Raw genomic sequence first — 23,908 nt, forward strand, 5'->3', positions numbered from 1 at the left:
CATTATATACATTTAAGACCTTAAAAAAAGTGGAATTATTTCTTAAAACCTTCAAAAAAGATCTTTTTGATAATCAAATAAATGAAAGCAATGCATTTTATTCATTCACATTTCATGGCTATGTCATCCGTAAACTTAAAACAGGTAATTATCTCACACAAATCTTACCCAAAATCTTTGAAATTTCGAAGAAATTAACTGATTTCAGTTTCTTCGAAATGTACATTTCATCATCAGACGAATTAATATGGATTATAATGAACGAATTTCTACAAAACGAATTTCCCATTGACTCTTTGAAAACGTTAATAATTGCAATCGAAAAGTCACATGTTACGCCACCCGAAACATTTTCATATAAACCATTTATAACTAAAGCGATGAACATCGACTTTGATACGCAAAAAATGATTTTAACATTTTGCATAAAATGTAATTATGAAACGAAGAAAGAATTCATATTAAATTCGATGCCGATTTATGAGAAAGAAATTTCTTCATTAAATCTGAAAATTATTTTAGAGACAATTGAAACAAATGAATTTATAAATTATTTTATTTTTGATCGAACTATTGAAGAAATTACAAATTGTATTAATTTTGATAATGAATTTGTTTATATTATTTTATTGATAATATTTAATTATAAAAATATTAATTCCGAATTAATACAAAAGATATTAAAAACATTTTGTAACTGGTCAAATGAAGGATTAAACAAAACTGATTTTGAGAAATTAATGAAACCATTTTTAACCAAATATTCACCTATAGATTATATGAAAGCGTTAATTGAAGAAATTATTAATAAGAAAAATGATAATATAATTGAAGTAACTACAAATATTATAAATCCGAATTTTAATAATATCTTTTTTAAGGAAAATGGTTCATTAATATTACCAGAAATAGTAAAATCTATTTCAGGATTAAACTTTTTAGCAGTTCTTTCACCACATAAAGAAATTGATGACTTTATACAAAACAATTTTTATACTTCTGAATTATGTAATTATAAAGAACAACAATTAATTAAATTAATGTGTGGTAAAAAACAAGATTCCGAAATCTGTGGAAGGATAACAATTCCATCATTATTTCAATATCTGAAAACATTTCAACTTTTAACACCTTATGATCAATATATTTGTGGTAAATATTATTCGAAAATTTATGAACCTAAAAATGAACAAATTATGCAATTTGGTTGTCGTTATTTAACAGCTAAAGAAGCATTACAAATTAAAGAAGCAGCCGAATTTTTACCGAATATTACATCACCAAGTTTTCTTCATTCGAATTTATATCAAATGGATCCAAACATAAAAAATTTAGAATTAACTTTTCCGAAATCTTTTTGTGACTCAATTTGGTTTATGATTGATACTATATATAATAAATCAACATTTGTTACGTTAAGTAATCATTTAATAGAAATTAATAAAGATTCGGAAATATTATTTGATGATCAAATATTAATTAAATGTATAAAAAAATGTTGGCATTTATTTACGTTTTTAATTGAAGAAAAAGAACAAAATCAATTTGAATTAATATTATTTTTAGATTCGAAAAATATTTATAATGGAATTATTAATAAATTCGATAATATAATCATAAGTAGTAATGATGAAACTAAAAATAATATGTTATGGTTTTTATCACCAAATATATTTTCGATTGAACAACCTATAGATAATGAAAAAATTAATTTGTTATATAAAAAAGGAAAACATCAATTTTCGAATAAACAAATTAAAGAAACGAAATATAATAAATTAGTACCTTATCATGGGATATTAAAATATTTAAATATAATTGGAGATAATCATTTTATATTTCAATTATTAATTGATACTAATTCAGAAGAGAAATGTAATTTCTTGATGAACACATGTTTTAATTTATTTGAATTAAATGTTTTCCCTAAAAAAGCATTTTTTAATTATTTACGATATGTAATTAGAAGAAAACCTTCTTTATATAATATACAATTTGAAAATATATTATTACATCAATTATCAAAAACATTTTTATTTGATAATACTTCAATTGAAGCGATTTTAGCTGATCCTTTAATATTATCTAAAATTAATGTTTCTGATTTATTTATATCAATAATTGATCAAAGTAATATAATGTCATTAAATAATAATTCTTTGTTTTCATCTATTTTAGATGCTTATTCATATTTCGAAATTAAAAATGATAAAAACATTGAAATATATTTAAAAATTATTGAACAATATATACAAAAGAAACCAAATTTCTTATTAAAAATTGCTTTAGTTATTACTGCGTTACCATTAAATTTAGATATAATTGAACAAAAACAAAATTCACTTTTAAATATTATATTAAAAGATCAAAATCTTTTTATTAAAATCTTTTCATCTGATTATATCTTTAAATTTATGTCACAATTACCATATAAATTATCATTAAAATTTTATGAATATATATCAAAAATTATTATAAATGAACCGAATTATTATAATAATGAATCATTTAATAATTCATCAATAATATTTCAACCATTAACTAAAGAATATTCATTTTGGATAAGTAGTTTAAGGATTTTAACATTAAACGATTCGGAAGATATTGAAGACTTTTTACATTATAATATAAAGAAAAAAGAAATTTTACCAAAACTTTTAGAATATATAACTATATTAATACCTAAAGATTATCAAGAAAATCAAAAGCAATCAATAACATTTCGAGTATTAAATGTAATTTTCTCATTAATCAAAAAAGATAATTTCGATTTATTAAATATAATTCCTTCATTACAATTATTATCTACTTTAGGTTATTATGGATATTTACCAACTGTTTATCCATTTGTATTTACTAATAGTCCAATAAAACAAAATAAAAGAAGAGGTACATTAGATTTAAATGTTAAACAAGTTGATAAACAACAAAATGATGATAATGAATATTTATATATTAAAAAAGTTTTTGGTGAAACGTTTTATAAAGAAATTAAAAATTATATGAAAAAACGTCAATCGAAACTTAAAGTTAAAATTGATTATAAAAATTATATAACTTCAAATCCTGATTTCCCAGAAGATGTTGAACAATTATTTGAATATCCTATTATTGATATTATTATTCATTTATCATCTAAAGCTTTAATTAAAGTTATAGAGAATAAAAACATTAATAATCATTTTATGAAATATTTAATAAATTTAACGATACCTACAGCTGATGTATATTCAGAAATTGGTTATCGAATGCATCAAAAGATTATATTAAATATGTTTCATGAAATCGAAAAAATTTCTAATGAATTAATGGTAATATTTTTAGAATTTATAATTCCTCGAATATTAGAAGGTTGGTGGGATAATAATACAATTAATTTATTTGAAGTCGTTATAAATCATATACAAATATTTAATCATTTTATTTCGAATTTTATAATTGCTTTATTAATTAGATCAAATATAAATGAAAAAACAAAAATCATTGAATTAACTTTAAATTTAAATATTTTTGATTCTTTAACGAAAAATGAAAATTTTGTTTCTTCTTTAATTAATTTATCAATAAATAGTAAAAATTTATCAATTGAAAATGCAAAAATTTTAGGGAATTTAATATGTCAAAAAATAGAATGTCCATCATTAAAAGAAGCACTTGAAAATGATACATTAAATTATTGGTTACAATGTAATAAGAATTATGAATTAACATTTTTAAGTCATTATCAATCAATAATGTCATTAGCTATGGAGCCATCACAAAAGTTATGTTTAGAACGTATTAAAAATTCACGAAGATCATATTCTATATTAGTTCGTACAACAACTAAAGAACATTATTTAGAAATTGCTTATTTACGGAAAGCAGTTTTATTTGATTTCTTTTATCGCTTAAACAAAAGTAATATCAATCAATCAATACCGATTTTAAATTTATATAAAACGCAAAAATTATTAAAATTATGTGAAAATCCACCAGATAAATACTCAATAATTTCTACATTAAATCCTTTAGTTACACCTACAAAATTAATACCATTATTATTCCCTTATGAATCAGATTATAAGAAATCATCAAAAATCATTTTACCACCAATATCAGAACATGTTATTGATTGTAATTGTATAATACCTTCATTATCACATAAATTCCAAGCACCAAAATGTTTAGAAGGTTGGAATTTACCACCATTCTTTAATGTAGCTATATTACATTTAATTAAAATTCGTTGTGGTATTAATTCGATTGTTTTTCCATGTGATATCTTAGTTAGTCATGATGTATTATCATCAGTTGGATTAATTAATGATCAAATGTTATATATATTACTTAATGCTAAATATAAAGATAATGAAATCATTTTATTAAAAATGAGTTCAATATCACATTATGCATTTATTGAAAATAGTGTTCATGGAGTATATTGTGATTCATTTTTATTCTTAAATCATATAATATTATCGATACCTATTAAAACTATAGGTTTAATTGTTCCACGTTATTATATATTCGATCCTATTTCACTCGATTTATATTTGAAAAATGGGTCACAAATTACAATTCATACTGATCCTGAAATACGAAATAAATTAATTAATTTATGTAAAAATATTTCATATAACTTTAATAAAAGAGGTTTATCATTTACATGGTATTTAACAAGGAAACCTATCGAATCGATTACAAGATTTTGGTCAAATAAATTAATGTCGAATTATGAATATTTGTTATATTTAAACTTGGTATCAAATCGTTCATTTAATGATTATTCACAATATCCAGTATTCCCATGGGTAATATCGAATTATTCGAATGATGACATTAATAGTTATCGAGATTTATCTAAACCTATAGGTCAATTAGATCCAAAACGAGCCCAAAAATTCGATGAAGTCTTTATCGAATCGAAAGAAAAGTTTTTTTATGGTTCACATTATTCAAATCCTGCATTTGTATTTCATTATATGTTACGTATAGAGCCTTATACATTATATAATATTCATATTCATAATGGTTTTGATCATCCTGATCGAACATTTGTCTCGATTGATGAAACTTGGAAATCAATAAGTTCATTAAATCAATCAGATTTAAAAGAACTAATTCCACAATTTTATATATTTCCTGAAATGTTTACGAACATTAATAAATATCATTTCCCTAATAGAACTAATGGTGTCTCAATAGATAATGTAAAATTACCTAATTGGGGTAATACACCAATTAAATTTATTTGGGAAATGAGAAATGCGCTCGAACAAAGTCAGTCAATTCAAGAATGGATTGATTTAATATTCGGTTATAAACAAAAAGGAAATGAAGCTTTATTAGCTAAAAATATATTTCATCCATTTACATATGGAAAAAATTATAAAGATCCGAAAGATAAAATTGCAGCTAATGATACGATTATTAATTTTGGACAATGTCCAATCCAATTATTTAAGACAAAACATATCCACAGAAATAATGAAGAACATTCAACAATATTAAACAAAAACATAAATATTTGTGAATTAAAACCTGTCGCCAAGAATTCATATGATATTTATATTAATAATGAAATGATTTATACTGTACCTAAGTCATTATATTATTTTAATAATAATCCACAAAATGTTATTAATATTATTAATAATAAAATTGTCATTTGTGGAATGTCATATTTAATCGATGACTTTTATGATTATTCATGTTCTGCACATTCATCAGATAATTTATATTATACAGTCGCTACTCATAATGGTATAATCTCCAACTTTTATATCGAAAAGGAGTCAATGAAAATTATTTCTAAATCAATTGTACCAAATGTTGACTTTAAAGTTTGTTCAATTTCTTCTCATTTCGGTTTAATATGTGCTGCTACGAATGATAACATTTATTTGTTTGATATGTCCACAGGTTATTTAATGAAAAAATATAATTTCATGAATACAAAATTAATAGTTTTCGATGAAACTCATAATTTTATTATCATAGCTAACAAAAATATTGTCGTTGTGTTGTTTACTGATTTACAAAAAATTGCAGAAATATGTTTCGATATTGAAATTACTGCTTTAACTGTTGGCGATTCAATTTTATGGAATTATAACCCAATGTTTTTAACGGGTCATTCCGACGGTTCAATTAACGTTAATCGGGTGGACGTTAAGGAGGAGACCGTTAGCACAAAGGAATTCTTTTGTATGGAAAATGATGTGGAAATTACTGCAATGAAAGTTTTCTCGAATAATAAGGCTGTGGTGACTGTGAATAAAGAAGGAAAGGCTTCATTAGCAGTCGTAGAATTGATACAAAAACATGTTCTGAGAATAGAATCATTTGTAAAATGTTCAAATTGTGAATGCCCATTAGATGGAGAAGTAACTATCTGCCAAATTTGTGGTTTGCCAGTGTGCCAAAAATGTTTGTATGATGACATTTTGAGAATTTGTTTGAAATGTGAAAAAAATGATTATGCAAATTCATGTAATACAAAAAAATTAATATCAAATAAATCTCTTAAAGGACTTATGCAAAGAGATTTTTCGGCTGATACTTCCTTATTATTTGACTCACCAAAGCCACCACCTAAGGAAAGACATTCATACTCCGACATTCTGGATGGAGTTAGAGAAAAATTCTAAAGTATGTATGTGCAAAAATTTTTGTTTTTAAAATACAAATGTGATTAAAATTGATTTTTATAAAAATTCAATAAATTCATTTGTAACGAAATATTTTTTTAGTTTTTACCTTTTTTTTAATAGCAAATAAAAGATCTTTTTTTGGAGTTTTGTTCCAAAAAAAAAGTTATTACATGACAATCGTTTTCTCCATCGTTTTGTCATTTGCTTTTCAAATTCGACTTTTTCTAAATACAGTTTACATGGTATTTGTGTTGTTTACATGAAATAGATTGGACGATTGACCAATACTCAATATGCTGAAAGCTATATATATAATCAATAAAGAACCGGTTCCTATTGTTGCAAAATTACAACGTGGCGATATTGAGTCTGGACTTGCGAATGAAATTTGCGAAATTATCAGTTCAAATCCAAATTTGCCAATCGCCTCTAATCCTAATCATTCTTTTTGCATCAAACCATCTGGTGAAGTGTTTTTGGCTGCTGTTGTTGATGGTGATGGTCAAGCTCTTTTATATTTGTCCATCTTAGATCAACTCGAGGAGTTACTTCATCTTTATGTAGAAAATCCTCTTACAGACTTTGGCGTCAAAGAAAACTTTTCTGTAATATATAGACTTCTTGATATATTTATTGATTGCGGTTATCCTCTTGTTGATGACTATAATGCAATGCTTCAATTCATTCCAGCAAAAGGAAAGACTGAAAAAGGCCAACCTAATCAAATATATCCATGGCGTACTAGTGGATTTACATATAAGAAACAACAAGTTCTTCTTGATGTAACTGAATACGTAGACTATATTGTTTCATCTGCTGGCAAAGTTGATCTTAATCAAATTCGTGGTGAAATTCTTGCACACAGTGAAGTTAATGGAAATCCAAAAGTTTCATTCCAATGGAAAAACTCACCATATTTCGAAGATATCGCATTTCATCGTTGTGTTGATGTAACAAACTTCCAAACAACACATCGTCTTGAAATGATACCTCCACAAGGTGATTGTCTTATTGCACAATATCGTATGCAGCAACGCTCGAAGCCGCCAATTGAAATTAAAATTGCATTAGTTCCAATGCATGGTAAAATGGACATAAGATTAACAGTTACTGCTGAAAAAGATTTATTAGAATTACAAATTAAATGGGAAATTATTTCACCAGCTGCATCAACATTAACAACGAAAAGTGGAAACATAAACATAACTGGTAATGATGTTACTTGGAATATTGGTACATTAAAATCCACGAAAGTCGCAGAATTAGGAGGTGGTATCGAATGTGATGAAGCTTGTAGACAAACTACATTTAGAGTATCATTTAAGATAGATGGACAACTTGCAAGTGAATGTGAAATTGGTTCTGTTACATTGGATGGCGCAGAAAAAGGCGCTTTCGCTGGTGCTAAATACAAAACGGTCGCGGGAAGGTACCAATTGAGAGCAGGTCTTGCATAAACAATTTAAAAATTTTTAAACGTATTTGTGAACTTAACATTTTTTGAGGAAAAATTAAATTGACAAATTTCAAAATTCGACTTTTTGAATGCGTGTCAGAGAAAAAAATCTTTTTTGGCGCAATGCAACAGAATTCATACAAACATTTAAAACCGAATAAGGATATAATGATATTTATATAATATGTTATAAAAACTTATCTTTTAGTAAAGTTAATTTTGGTAAATTAAGATCAATTAAGTATGTGTAAATATAATTTTATTACATGTAACAACAAATAAAACTTTCGTCATTATTTGGATAAAATTGTTTGAACAAAAAAGATGCAGAAGATCTTTAAGAATATAAAAAATATAAATAAAAAACCAAAATAATATCATTTGAGATATTCCATTAATAGCATCAAAAATATGTTTCATTAATTATAGCTCTAATTAATATGCCAATAAGATAAAAAGCCAACAAAAATTTTGCAGAAGAAGACGTTAAATTGTATTTTTGGCAGTTTTTGTAAAAATGTCATATTTTGGCGATGAACCCAGAAGACGATTTTGACACATGGTCTGCAATTTTTATTTCGTCAATTGAGGTTGGTGGTCAATACACCCAACTCCTCCCAGATTGTAAGCGCCTTATGATTAGTGTGCTTAATTCTTCTCATTTAAGTGGGAATTTAGAGAAAGAAACAGATCGATTTGTTAATAACATAATCCCTGTTGCTGTTCAAAAGTTTCTTGGGTTAGGGCACATTCACCCAAATGAATTAAATGAGGTTTTTAGATTTTTATTACTTGCTTCTAAATTCATTCCGTGGTGCCATCTAAATGAAAATTACCATACTGCTAATTCTATTTTGGCTATTTTAATTAAAGATAGTCTTATTTATCAAAAGAATTCCTCATATCAAGTTAACACATATTATGAATTAATTAAGCAAATTGTCAAAAGTAACACGTTTGAGCCTCTTGTGCAACGGTGCTTAGACACTACAAAGCATAAACTCGAAAACTTTGATTTATTATATGTAATTTATTACACCATATATAATAATCTTGGCTATTTTGAAACCATTGAAACTAATGCTATTTATGATACTGCTAGTTATTTTATTTTTTATTTGAAATCTGTTGGAGATAAAGTTAGAGAATTTGATATCACAATGATAACCAGAACATTTAATGCATTTAATATACTTGTTATACCAAATCAGCCTATAGCAGATCCCATTTTATTTGACCTTATGTCTTATTCCGAATTTCTTATTACAACGTCAGTTTTAAATTTACAGATAATTGGTGGCCAAACATTAGCGAAGATTTATGAATATCATGCTTATTATGAATTGAAGTTCACAAAATGGGCCAATGAGACTACAATCGGAGACAAAATTGCCGATCAATATTTACATCCGAAACTTATTGAGGTCATAAAACCGTTTCTTCACAAAATTCTGAAGCCCGATCAAGTTGAATTGTTTTGGGAGAAAGCTCAAACCGCCCATTCATCAGAGAAGAACACATTGTTATCAATTGTTGCAATGTTATTAGGACAAACAAGCAAAGAGAAAACGTTATCATTTATTGACAGGATAACCTCAAAAGATCCTATTACACCCCAAATATTTTTATTTATATCTGAAATCATCAAATTTATTGCTAAAAATGAGAAAAAATTAGATTTATCAGTTGAATTATCTATACGTCTTATTGAATTAGGTAAAACTCATCAAGATAATGAAGGATTAATACCTGCGATAACAACTATTTCTAAAATATATCGTATGCCAAAGAAAGAAATCATTGATTATTGTGCTGAAAAACTTGATGATGAAGAAAATCAATCATATTATTTAGAAACATTACGATGTATCCTTAAAAATACGTATAATGATGAAGGAGAAAACTTAACGGAGAAATTAATTGAGAAAATACCAAAGAATACGTCGAATTTAGATAACTTTTATAAACTTATGTCGATAATATTTGATCGAAATGATCTAATAATAACTACACAAACATTTAATCAATTATTAGAATTTGGTATTGATGATCATTTATGGATATTCCTTAAGAAGATATTAGATGAAAAAGGTACATTATCATTAGATCAAGAAACAGAAACTCAAATTTATGAAGTTATCTCTAAAATTGATTATGAAAAGGTAACATTTCCATTTATATATTTTTTACGTATTTTTATATTAGTTGTAAATCTTCGAGAAGGAAAAATCGAAAGTGTTTATAAAGCATTTTATCATAGTAATTATGAACATCGAAAAGTACCAAAAGATTTTGTTATCACAGTTTTACCATTAACATTTTTTGATATATTTTTTAATCTTTTATCTAATGTTAAATCAAATGATATTTCATTTGAAATCACAAAAATTTTATTATCATTATTTACTAAAGTTTATTCAACTTTAACACATAAAAGGAATCAAATATTAGTTAATTATTTCGAAGAAACATTAAAATTGAATTATGTTTCTCAAGCACGTTCATTAAGATTAATGCAAATGATAATTGATAAAGAATCGAAATTATTTGATTTAGATGATTTAGGTATTAAATTACATAAAGAAGATAAATATGATGATGATTTAATGATAAATATTAATATGAAATATAAAAATAAAGAGTATCATATGAAAGCAAGTTTATCATTAACATCATCTGAATTTAAAGAAAGAGTTGGTACAATATTAGGAATTGATCCAAATTATTTTTATATTTATCATAAAAATTATTGTATACTACAACATAAAAGTTATACATTAAGTAATTATATTGATAATATTAATGAAACTTTCGAAATAAAAATCGATTCTACAAAAGAAATTAAAAAAGATAAAACTGAATATTTAATAATTCATTTAATAGAAAATGATTTTTCAACAGAATTAATTGATTTATTAGAAAATATTAATGAAGATAATTTGTTAGCATTTCAAATATATCAAATATTAAATCGATTACCTACAAATAAAAATGTAATTCGTACATTAAAGAATTCCGAAAATTTATTAGAAATGTTTAAAGAAATTAAAAATTCTTATTTATTTGTATATAAATTACAAATATTAATTAAAGAAAATATAATAATAACTAATGATATATATAAATATCTTTTAAGTTATATGTTAAATAGAAAACCACCATTTAAAGGATTGAAACGAATTTTAAATTTAATAATATCACAAATGGATAATTCATTATTAGAAGAAAACATCGAAAATATAGTACCATATTTATTAAAGATTTTATTAAATAAACGAGTTAGTAAAAATACAATTAAATCATCATCCGATTTATTAAGTTATATAGTTCAAATTAATCCGGAAAAAGTTACAAATGTTATCGAAAATCAAATGGAATTAATTGAAAAGATAATGGAATCAATTAATAATAAGAACAATGAATTAAATTCATTCACACATTTTATATTATGTTTAGAAAACAAAAAAGAAATATTTGAAATATGTTTAAAACATATTAAATCAATTGAAAATGTGAATAATTTCTTTATTGAAATATTTTCACATACAATAACATATGTAAAAGATTTATATAATATTGAAGAATTAATAGAAAATTGTATTTCTTTATTATTAGTATCTACACAAGAAACATTAATTGGTTTATGTCAAGTTATTATATCATTAATTAAATCAGAAATTAAAATTAATGATCGATTTTTACATTATACAAATCAAATATTATCATTAGCATTTCGAATTGATGATTCTACAACACAATATAATTTATATTTATTATGTAGTTATTTAACATCAGGAGACTTTAGTGAAGAAACATTAAGTTATTTAAGAAATATATTTAATATTACTACTGATCGATGGAATTATAAACCATCTAATTTCGCTAAAAGTAAATTAGGTTATTTAGGATTACGAAATTTAGGTTCTACATGTTATATGAATTCAGTATTTCAACAACTTTATTATACATTACCATTTCGATTTTTAGTTATAACATTTAAACCTAATGATGAATCACAATCTGAAATCCAAAAAATATTTGCTAAGTTATTATTAAGTGAAAGGAAATATGTCGACACATCTGGATTTTGTTCATGTTGGAAAGGTTGGGGTAAAGTTATAGTTAATACACATGAACAACATGATGCTTTTGAGTTTTTACAATATTTTTTGGATCAATTACCTAAAGAATTATATTCGATGTTTCAAGGAGAGATTAAACATACATTTGAAGCTATTAATGATCCTTATAAATCATCTAATATTGAACCATTTTATACAATATGTTTAGAAATTAAGAATCATAAAAATGTATATGAATCATTTAATTCATATATTGAAAGTGAACAAATATCTGATTTTAATGCTATTGATCATAAAGTTACTGTTAATAGTTATGCTAAAATCTCTAAAGCACCAGAAGTATTAGTCTTACAATTAAAACGATTTGAATATAACTTAGAGACATTCCAACGATATAAAATCAATGATCGATTTGAATTTCCATATGATTTAAATATTAATGAATATTTAAGTGAGAAAACAGATGATTCTAAATATGCATTAATGGGCGTAGTATTACATGTCGGTACAGCGAATGGAGGACATTATTATTCAATTGTACGTATTAATAATAAATGGATATTATTTAATGATACTGAAGTATCTGAAATATCTCAAACGAAATTTGAAGAAGAAGCATTTGGTAAATCAGAAAAGACTTATGATACTTATGATGATTATGATAAAGCTAATCCATCCGCAGTATTATTATTTTATCGAAAGATTAATTCAAGTATTAAAGTAAATATTAATGATGAAGAAATTAAATTACGATTTGATCAAGAAATAGATAATTTATCGGATTATTGTTCACAAGAATTAATTAAAGAAATTAATGAAGATAATGAAGAATTCATGAAAATACAATCAATCTTTTCTAAATCAACATTTGATTTTATATTAAATATTAATGATTTAGAAGTTATATTAAAATATTTCTTTAATATATTTTGTCATTCAGGTTTATCATCATATTATAATCAATTCAAAACTAAAATATGTAAAGTAATGAATTCATTTGATAATTCTATAGAATTCGCAATGAATTTCATTCTTAAAAATCAAGAAAATATTAAATCTATTTTTATTAATTCAAGTTCAACAGAAATTACTGAAACATTAAATGGATTTATATGTGAAGTATTACATAAATCAAATACTACAACATCATTTAACTTTGTGAATGAAATAATTAAAATGTTAAATACACAATTAATGAAAACTTGGAGACAAATACCAAACATTACAATAATTATAAATGCTTATTTATCAACTAATAAAGAAGCTATTGAATTAGCAATAAATAATAATTGGATCCAAATATTAATGAATTTCATTACAATTGTATATTCGAATCAACGATCAACACCAATAATACAAAACATTAATTTATCATATATATTTGAATCATTAAATCTTTTAGCTCAATATTCAAATGAATCTTTAATCGGTACAGTTATATATCATACTTCATTAATATTACAATCAGTTACACAAATTAAATCATTTGCAACTTTAATCCAAACATTATATACTAAAAGAATCATTAATTTATCAACATTTATTAATGTTTTAACTAATCCTTCACAAAATGAAATTGATTTTATCTTTGCTATAATTATTCAATCATATGTAATTAATAAAAGTCAAGAAGAAATCGTAGAAATAATTAATATATTACATAATAGTAAAAATCATTCATTTACTTTAACTAATTTCTTAAGGAAACTTGACTCACAAATAATTGAAGGTAATCGAACTTTATCTAAATTAATTATCGAACAAACTCAATTATTACTTCAATTAATTACTGATCCTAATAAAGAAATTCGATGTTTAATTGAAATATTAATATATGATATATTTAAAGACATCAAATTACTTGAAGATTTACCGAAATATATTAAAAATTTAATGAATTCAATTAAACAACGAGAAAATAATAAAACAGAAAATATTACAGAAAAAGATCAAGAAATATTAGGGAACTTATTTGAACAAATTAATAATTTCTTTATTGAAAATGTTGTTGAAGCGCCCGATAATTATATTAATCATCAAAACATTAATAATGAAGATGGGTTTTATTTACTTAATTTATTTAGAATATATAAATGGATATTAATCAAGTTGAATTTATTAACACAAGATAATACACCATTAATATCATTGTTATATAATGTCTTTAAAGAAATGCAATTAAAATTTGATTATCATTTACTTGAATGTATTAATATAATATCAATATTCCCATATGAAGTTATGAATGAAACATTTAATGAAATGTTTAATGAAGTATTTGTTAATATTAATTCATTAACTTGTAATCAAATCATAGATATTCTTAATTCATTTTTACCTTATTTAGAAAAGGCACAACTTGAAGATATTCAATTTATATGTAATAATCCAATATATCAAAAGATTAATACATTAATTAATATAAAAGATGAAAAACATTCGTTAATATTTATGAAGTTCATACGAATTATTTGTAATTATATTGATCAAGATCCTAAAATCCTTGAATCATTATTGTCATTATTTAATGAAGAAATGTTTTCGAACTTTACTTATTGTGGTGAATCATATTTCATATTATTTAAATTATTATATAAACATTTAAGTGATACATTTAAAGTCAAAATTAATGACATTTGTATGCAACAAATATTTGCAATTAATACTAATACTTATACAGCTAAAGAAAAGAATACATATGAAACAACATTAAAATTCTTACAATTATTCTTATTAGATAAAGAATTAAATATAATAAATAAATATAAACAAGTGGACATTGGTAAATTAATTGATTGTTCATGTAACTCTTTAAATTGTAATGATTTATTTGCTATCATAAATGTATTATGTGCAAACTTTGATTCTAACTTTAGATTAAACTTAAAGAAATTGGTTATTTATAGAGGTAAATATTATTCCAAGTTTCAAGCAAGTAATTTCGCTAATGATTTATACGTATTATTGTTCCATATCGAATATTATAATGAAAACTTGAAAGAACGTTCTGATAGCTACGCACAAATGCTTCTAAATCCGGAATATTCTGTGGATGCTGTACCTGTATTCGAATATATGGATGACTTATTAGAAACTGAAAACGCTGTAAATGAGGCAAATTGGACCATAGATGTTATACCAAAGATATTCCATAAGGTAGAAATGAGTTACCCCGCAGTTGTAAAGTTTTTACATTTATCTTTTAAGTTGGCAGTTTTCGATAAAGTATTGAAAACGTTCAAGAATATTTGTAAATATGCAGAAATTAAAGCAAAACAATCACATGATACAACAAAATACCTTAAACAAATCGGTATATGTTTGAATGTAAATGAAAGTAAAATAGAACAATTAGTAGAGTATTTACCTGATTTGGATAAATATAATTTCCCAAAGGAATACGAAAATATTTTGAAGAAATCTTATAATATTAAAAAGGAATTATTAAAGAATAAAGAAGCCGAAAACTAAAAAAATAAAAAAAATAAAATTGTTAAAGTGACCATATATGCATTCAAAAATAATTGTTAGTTTTACTTAACGATAGAATGCGGTTATAATTTTTTATGAATTTACTTCTGATATATTGGAAATAATTTTAAGTAAAAATTGGCTTTGCATAATGAAATTTATTAAATGATATTAAAATGGTTTTGCTTTTTCGATAAATAAAAAAAAAAAAAAAAAATAATTTAAAAAATTTTAATGTAGTTTTAGAGTTCGCTGTCATAATAGTCTTCTTTAGGCTTTTCTTCATTGGGCATTATATATACTCCTTGTGAAGCTTTCCAAATTGTATCTGCTGAAAGAGAAGAGCATGTGACATTAAACTTATTAAGTAATTCCTGTCTGCCTTCTAAAGAAGTGGAAAGGAAACATTTGTGAGCGATGTTATAAAATTGTACTTTCTCACCTTTGACCCATTCTGTACCACTTGAACATATAACTTGCCATTGAGTTGATGAATCATCATTGTGAATTGATGGAACAACTTCTACACCACCGCTACTTGGCTTAGTACTTACATATAATTTTGTTAATGGATTTCGAATTGTTATATTTCCATTACATTGAACAGGTTGACCTGAAATAAAAACACTATCACTAACAGAATCAATTGACCATGTCCAGCCATCTTCAAATGGAGGACGTGAACTATAAATTGTTGGGCTTTGGAATGATCCTGTTTCTGTTGTTACTGACAATCTATTTTTAGAGTAAACATTTTTTAATTGGATAACTGATGCATATCTTACAGTTGGTTGAATTGCTGAACATAAATGTAAAAACAAAAACATTCAGATTTTTTTTTGCTTAAGTATTGAATAGTTTATGAAAACCGTTTTATGGCGGTTTGGTCGAGCCTTTCAGCAAATGGGTATTACTCGTATGGGAGATCTTAAGCGCGCAAAATCAGGCGCACGTTCAGTCGCATGGCGTAACAAGCGTAACCATGCAGTCGGTCGTCCAGCTGCTAACACACGTATCGGTGAAAAGAGAATCCATCTTGTTCGTACACGTGGTGGTAACTACAAGCGCAGGGCACTCCGTCTTGACCATGGTACATTTTCATGGGCATCAGAAAACGTTTCACGTAAAACACGTATTCTTTCAACAGTTTATCATCCATCAGATAACGAATTCGTCCGTACAAACACACTTACAAAGGGATCCATCGTTTCCATTGATTCCGCTCCATTCAAGCAATGGTACGAACGCCATTATGGAAAAGGACTTGGTCGCTCTCAATACGAAAAGCCTGCAAATGTTAGCGAAAGAGTTAAACAAAGATGGGAAAAACTTGCTAACGAAGCCCCACTTGCCAATAACTTAGTTTCACAATTTGATCAAGGTCGTGTTCTTGCAGCAATTGCATCTCGTCCAGGTCAATGCGGTCGCGCTGATGGTTACATCCTCGAAGGAGAGGAATTAGACTTCTACATGGCACGTGTCTCCAAGAAGGGCAAGAAATAAGCACATTAAAATTTAATCCTTCACCACATTAACATCTTTCTTTCAAACAAAATGAGTTTAAAATCGCCAAAGTTCACCAAATTTGGTCAAAAACATAAATCGAAGATGAAATCACCATATCGTTCATTCAAAAAAAGAATAAAACATAGAAATTCACTTTTTGAAGTGTTTACTTTTCTTTGTTTCTCTATTAAAAAAGTTATATTTCATAATTTACTTCATTCGCTTATTCCATCCAGATTCAGGTCATTATCCTGATCAAAATTATTTGCTTCCTCTACCTGGACATACTCTGAAGAATCTGTGTAAGGCTGATGGAAGTATATAGTGAATGCAGCAGCTGTGATATGTAGGAGGGTGAATACATCATACCGAATCTTTGATGACTTTAACTCGTCATCAAAAAGACAGTAAACATTTGAAAAAGCTGAAACCGCATTTGTCAAAATTAGCAAAACGGTTATGAAAATAATCTGTCTGGATTGCTTCTCAAAGTTCGTACAGTATAATATTATGAGGCTGATGACGTTGTAGAGGAAATACAAGCAGTCAAAGTATGCATTAATATTTTCAAATGATACATCTTTTGATGTTTTTGATGAAATATTGAAGGAAAAGCGCTCATTAAGTGCAAACGAACTGATGAAAAAGTTCAAGGTAAATATGACAAGGTTGAAAATTATGGAGATAAGGCCAACGGAATTATTATTACTGCGAACTTTCTTCATAAGCATCATAAGAGTAAACCGGAAGAAAGAAACAACAAGAGAAATGGATAACGGATTTACAACTACGTAGAATTGTGGACTGGAAATGAAAAATGATAATGGATTTGAAGCAACAATTGCAAAAGTACCAAGAATTAATGAAATTACTTGATAGAACTTGTTGTTTCCTTGTGTGCTCTTTGAAAAGAAAACAAAAAGAATATATCCAACAAGGATTGTATTCAATAACCCTAATGAATCATTATATCTCTTGTAATTAGGGTTGTAGTAACTTGACTTAAAAACAACACTTGAGATTTTGCTGAAGTTTGTTTCGACGTTTGTTTTAATGTTGATTTCATCAAAGCCGTCAATAACTTGATTGATAACTGGAATCAAATTACTGGCACTGGATTTGGCAGAGAATTTGGCAGTTTGGGTAGGAATAGAAGAAACATTGAAGCTTTTAACAAGTTGATGATCTTTTAACAAAAGCACTTCTAATTTTAGTGTAACGGATAACGAGTCTGGACCACTTGCCTTATTCCTGATGAGGGAAAGACTGACATCAGCGTAGCGATGTTGTCGAGTTAAAGTTGAAATAAAAATCTCGAAATCAAGTGGAATATCATTATAATATTGTGATGTAGAATATCTGCTCTCTTTGTGAATTGTTGTTGGTGGTGATATTATTGCAGAATAAATATGGAGAATTATAAAACAAAAGAACATAATATATGTTGTTTTGAGAGATTTTGATGAAGCATTTTCAAGAAGCGTAGATGGCGTTGTATCAACATCTTCAATTTCAATGCTTTGGAGATCATTATCGGATTGTGGCCCGATCGACATAGGAAATAGAGATTTGAAACCGATAAAACTTCCATATGCTTATCAAAAAGTTTACAAAAAAAAAAATGATTAACAACTCAAGTAAGGTATAACATTATATTGCACTATGAAAAATAATTCATTGGTATACGAGATAAGAAATGCCAGTGGAAATTTATTTGTTTTGTTCAAATTTAAACAAATTAAATTTGTTCCATGGATGAATTTATCCTCTTTCAAAAGGAGTTTCTTATATATTTATGATACATGTTCATATTTTGAATGTATTTATGATTTCAAGCATTTTTACTTATTGTAATTAAACAATGGATATCATTTACTATTTTGTTTCAAATTTAATGATTAAAAATGCATCATTATTATTGTTTTGTTGTGATATGAAAATTATTTCTTAATTTCTAAATCTGAAGCAACTAATTGATATTGTAAAAATCTAGCTCCTAGAGTAGATACAGGTTCATCTGGATAATTTTGACTTGCTGTAGTCAATTGAACATTATTATAAACAGGATTTTCGAAACAAGTATAATCATCTGTTTCAACTAAATTTACATATGTACCACAAAATGATTGTGAAAAATTAGATACATTTTCATATAATGAATGTGTATATTTACACGTGTTTTCTTTTCAGAATATGGTTTAATTGTAGAATAACGATAACCTTTACCACAACATTCATTTTGTTGATAACCTGTTGATATATTATTTGACATAATTTGTAATTGTTCTAATATTTAATTTGAACTCTTAAAACCAACAAATAATTTATTAATGGCTTGGGGAGTTTGGAATAAAATTCTAAATGGTATTCAAAAAGTGGGTGCTTTATTAAAACATGTTCTACCAATTCTAAAAGAAAGTGTTAAAAAAGGTTTAGAAGCAAGTTATAAAGTAATTAAAAAGAATCGAAAAACTTTACAAAATACTAAACCTTTGAAAAAAAAATACCATTAAATAAAATCTTTAATGTAACTGATGATATAATTCAACCTATATTTAAATAAAAAATATATATAAATTATTTTTGTTAATTATTAATGGTTTGGGGAGCATGGAATAAAATTAAAAATGGCTTAAAAAAACTGGTAATTGGATCAAAAATAAAATTATTAAACCTGTAGAAAAAGTAGTAGTAAAGAAAGTTATCAATAATGTTGTGAAACCGGTTACTGAAAATATAAGTAAAATACCTTTAATCGAAAAACTACCTGGACCTGAAAGAACTTAAGTCTTCTCCGAACAAACCTTTTTGTTCTTGCAACTATTTTCTCTTTATGTTGTATTTTCCATTGACAAATTATATTTTTTATATTTATATATTTCTTCCTCTCTTGAGGAATTATTTTAGTTATTTCTTCAACAATGTCAAAATATACGTTTTCTTCTTCTTCTGATAGTTCGTTGTTCATTATTTTGAGATAAAATAAATCATTTTCATCTACAATATTTAAATATTTTAATTCATTTATAATTTTTTGATATGATTCTGATTTTCTTAAATATAATTTATGAAGATAACAAAAAATATCATAAACACAATTTGTTAAATTTGATGTAGGTTCCCATGTTGTTCCAGGATATTTTTCAATATTTATAATTGGCAACCATTTAACTTTCCAATGTCGAGGAGTATTATCATGATTATATTTTGGTTTATATATATCTACGCTCTTATGCTCATTTTGATGTTAATTTCATATGTTGCTTGGTTATTATATTAGAGTTGGTATTAGATAAGTTTTTGTTTCTTTATTTATGATTATTTATTTTTAAAGGAGAAAAATTATCTAAAGTTAGGTCTAGAAATACGAAAATCAATGTATAAAAGTAATATTTACTACCTTTATTTTTACTTCGTGCAGATTGCCTTGGCCTATTTACCGATTGTTGTATAAATGCTGTTCAATCAATTCAACTATTTCATATGCTCCCTTATTAGCTGCAATTGTGGAAGCTGTATCAATAAAATTAATGAAATTCCAAATAATATTTAGAAATATCAAATAATAAATTAAAATATTTTAAATTAAAAATGAATATTTTTGATATTTACATCAATTTCTCTATTTTGAAGTAATAATTCAATAATTTCAATATGATTATTTTTAGATGCTAACATAAGTGCTGTCCAAATTATTTTGAATAAATTCCAAATTAAAAAATCATTTATCAAATTTGAAAATAAAATATTATAAATTAATAATGAATATTTTTGATATTTACATCTATTTTTTTATTTTGAAGTAATAATTGTGTAATTTCAATATTCCCATTTGCACTTGACCAACAAAGTGCTGTATCAATAAAAATTAAAGAAATTCTAAATAATAATTAGAAATATAAAATTATAAATTAAAATATTATAAATTAATAATGAATATTTTTGATATTTACATCAATTTCTCTATTTTGAAGTAATAATTTAATAATTTCAATATGATTATTTTTAGATGCTAACATAAGTGCTGTCCAAATTATTTTGAATAAATTCCAAATTAAAAAGTCATTTATCAAATTTGAAAATAAAATATTATAAATTAATAATGAATATTTTTTGATATTTACATCTATTTTTTTTATTTTGAAGTAATAATTGTGTAATTTCAATATTCCCATTTGCACTTGACCAACAAAGTGCTGTATCAATAAAATTAATGAAATTCCAAATAATATTTAGAAATATAAAATTAGAAATTTAAATTTTATGAATTAATAATGAATATTTTTGATATTTACATCAATTTCTCTATTTTGAAGTAATAATTTAATAATTTCAATATGATTATTTTTAGATGCTAACATAAGTGCTGTCCAAATTATTTTGAATAAATTCCAAATTAAAAAATCATTTATCAAATTTGAAAATAAAATATTATAAATTAATAATGAATATTTTTGATATTTACATCTATTTTTTTATTTTGAAGTAATAATTGTGTAATTTCAATATTCCCATTTGCACTTGACCAACAAAGTGCTGTATCAATAAAATTAATGAAATTCCAAATAATATTTAGAAATATAAAATTAGAAATTTAAATTTTATGAATTAATAATGAATATTTTTGATATTTACATCAATTTCTTTAAATTGAAGTAATAATTTAATAATTTCAATTTGATTATTTTTAGATGCATTCATAAGTGGTGTAAAAATTATCTTGAATAAATTCCAAATTAAAAAATCATTTCTCAAATTTGAAAATAAAATATTTTAAATTAAAAATGAATACCTTTGATATTTACATCAATTTCTTTAAATTGAAGTAATAATTTAATAATTTCAATATGATTATTTTTAGATGCATAAATAAGAGCTGTCCAAATTATTTTGAATAAATTCCAAATTAAAAAATCATTTATTAAATTTGTAAATAAAATTTTATGAATTAATAATGAATATCTTTGATATTTACATCAATTTCTCTATTTTGAAGTAATAATTCAATAATTTCAATATGATTATTTTTAGATGCTAATATAAGTGCTGTCCAAATTATTTTGAATAAATTCCAAATTAAAAAATCATTTATCAAATTTGAAAATAAAATATTATAAATTAATAATGAATATTTTTGATATTTACATCTATTTTTTTATTTTGAAGTAATAATTGTGTAATTTCAATATTCCCATTTGCACTTGACCAACAAAGTGCTGTATCAATAAAATTAATGAAATTCCAAATAATATTTAGAAATATCAAATAATAAAATAAAATATTTTAAATTAAAAATGAATATTTTTGATATTTACATCAATTTCTTTAAATTGAAGTAATAATATAACAATTTCAATATGATTATTTTTAGATGCTAACATAAGTGCTGTCCAAATTATTTTGAATAAATTCCAAATTAAAAAATCATTTATTAAATTTGAAAATAAAATATTATAAATTAATAATGAATATTTTTGATATTTACATCTATTTTTTTTTTTTTTTGTAATAATTGTGTAATTTCAATATTCCCATTTGCACTTGACCAACAAAGTGCTGTATCAATAAAATTAATGAAATTCCAAATAATATTTAGAAATATCAAATAATAAAATAAAATATTTTAAATTAAAAATGAATATTTTTGATATTTACATCAATTTCTTTAAATTGAAGTAATAATTCAATAATTTCAATATGATTATTTTTAGATGCTAATATAAGTGCTGTCCAAATTATTTTGAATAAATTCCAAATTAAAAAATCATTTATCAAATTTGAAAATAAAATATTTTAAATTAAAAATGAATATTTTTGATATTTACATTTATTCCTTTTTTTAATAATGAATGTGAAAATTTCTGAATTCAAATATTCTGATGAGAATAAAATATTTTTCGGAATTTCTATTTTTTGATTAAAGTCTTTGAAAAGAAATATATTATCTATTTGTGCAGATAAACTTAGCATTTTTGTATTGGCTTTCATTCCTTCTTCTTCTTCCAAAAAGAAAAAAATTTCATAATTGCTATACTGAATGCATTTATTTCCATAAATAGTTAAATCCTCAACTATTACAAAATCATCAATTTCACATTCTTTGTTATCAAAAAAATAATGAAAAATATCATTTCTATGAAATTTAATTGCTGTTTCATATACTTCTTCATTTTTTGCATTATTTTGTTCACATAAATGAATAATTTCTAAATTTCCTCCTGCAATTGCATATTTTAATGTATTTTTAATATTTGATCCATTAATTAATAAATATTTAAAACATTTAATTGATCCAAAAAATGCACAATAATCAATTGCTGTAACATCTTCTTGATTAATAAAAGAATATCTCTCATAAAGTGATGGTTTAATTGTTTGATTAAATTTAAAATCATTTTGTGATGAAATTTCTTGTAATTTTTCTAAATCATCATTTCGAATAATTTTGGCAATTTCATTTGGATTAACTCCTTCTTTAATTAATTCTTTATGAAGTTTCCAACCATCTTTTGAAAGTTCTTCAAGATTTGAAATAAATTCGGTTTTGAATGGAAACTCTTTTGTTTTAATTGCTTCAATTGTTTGATAATGTGCAAAATAAAAAGTTTCAATGTTTTTTATAGTGTTTATTTCGATCATTCCTTTTTCAATCATTTTTTCAAGAATATAATATGATTCTTGTGTTTTTAATCGAAGAAGATATTTGCTGAAAATATCAAATATTTCGAGACGGTTTCTTTGAATTGTTTCGTCCAACT

At 24.4% G+C, this 23,908-nt stretch overlaps 4 protein-coding genes across 4 annotated transcripts; 2 read left to right on the forward strand and 2 right to left on the reverse strand.

The window, feature by feature from the left end:
* Positions 1 to 6,928: 6,928 nt before the first annotated feature.
* Positions 6,929 to 8,092, forward strand: GO595_010246 (Adaptor complexes medium subunit family protein; the record flags this gene model as incomplete). The annotated part of the gene is made up of 1 exon (XM_067912904.1): positions 6,929 to 8,092. One exon carries the CDS (start codon positions 6,929 to 6,931, stop codon positions 8,090 to 8,092), a length of 1,164 nt encoding a protein of 387 aa, XP_067768984.1.
* A 7,794-nt stretch (positions 8,093 to 15,886) lies between these two features.
* On the reverse strand, positions 15,887 to 16,471 carry GO595_010247 (Stromal cell-derived factor 2; the record flags this gene model as incomplete). The annotated part of the gene is made up of 1 exon (XM_067912905.1): positions 15,887 to 16,471. The coding sequence occupies one exon, from the start codon at positions 16,469 to 16,471 to the stop codon at positions 15,887 to 15,889; it is 585 nt and encodes a 194-aa protein (XP_067768985.1).
* A 76-nt stretch (positions 16,472 to 16,547) lies between these two features.
* On the forward strand, positions 16,548 to 17,147 carry GO595_010248 (40S ribosomal protein S8-B; the record flags this gene model as incomplete). The annotated part of the gene is made up of 1 exon (XM_067912906.1): positions 16,548 to 17,147. One exon carries the CDS (start codon positions 16,548 to 16,550, stop codon positions 17,145 to 17,147), a length of 600 nt encoding a protein of 199 aa, XP_067768986.1.
* A 218-nt stretch (positions 17,148 to 17,365) lies between these two features.
* GO595_010249 (uncharacterized protein) lies at positions 17,366 to 18,706 on the reverse strand (the record flags this gene model as incomplete). The annotated part of the gene is made up of 1 exon (XM_067912907.1): positions 17,366 to 18,706. One exon carries the CDS (start codon positions 18,704 to 18,706, stop codon positions 17,366 to 17,368), a length of 1,341 nt encoding a protein of 446 aa, XP_067768987.1.
* Between the last annotated feature and the right edge of the window lie 5,202 nt (positions 18,707 to 23,908).

This window comes from Histomonas meleagridis, assembly GCF_020186115.1.
Source record: "Histomonas meleagridis strain 2922-C6/04-10x chromosome Unknown scaffold_61, whole genome shotgun sequence".
NCBI lineage: Eukaryota > Parabasalia > Tritrichomonadida > Dientamoebidae > Histomonas > Histomonas meleagridis.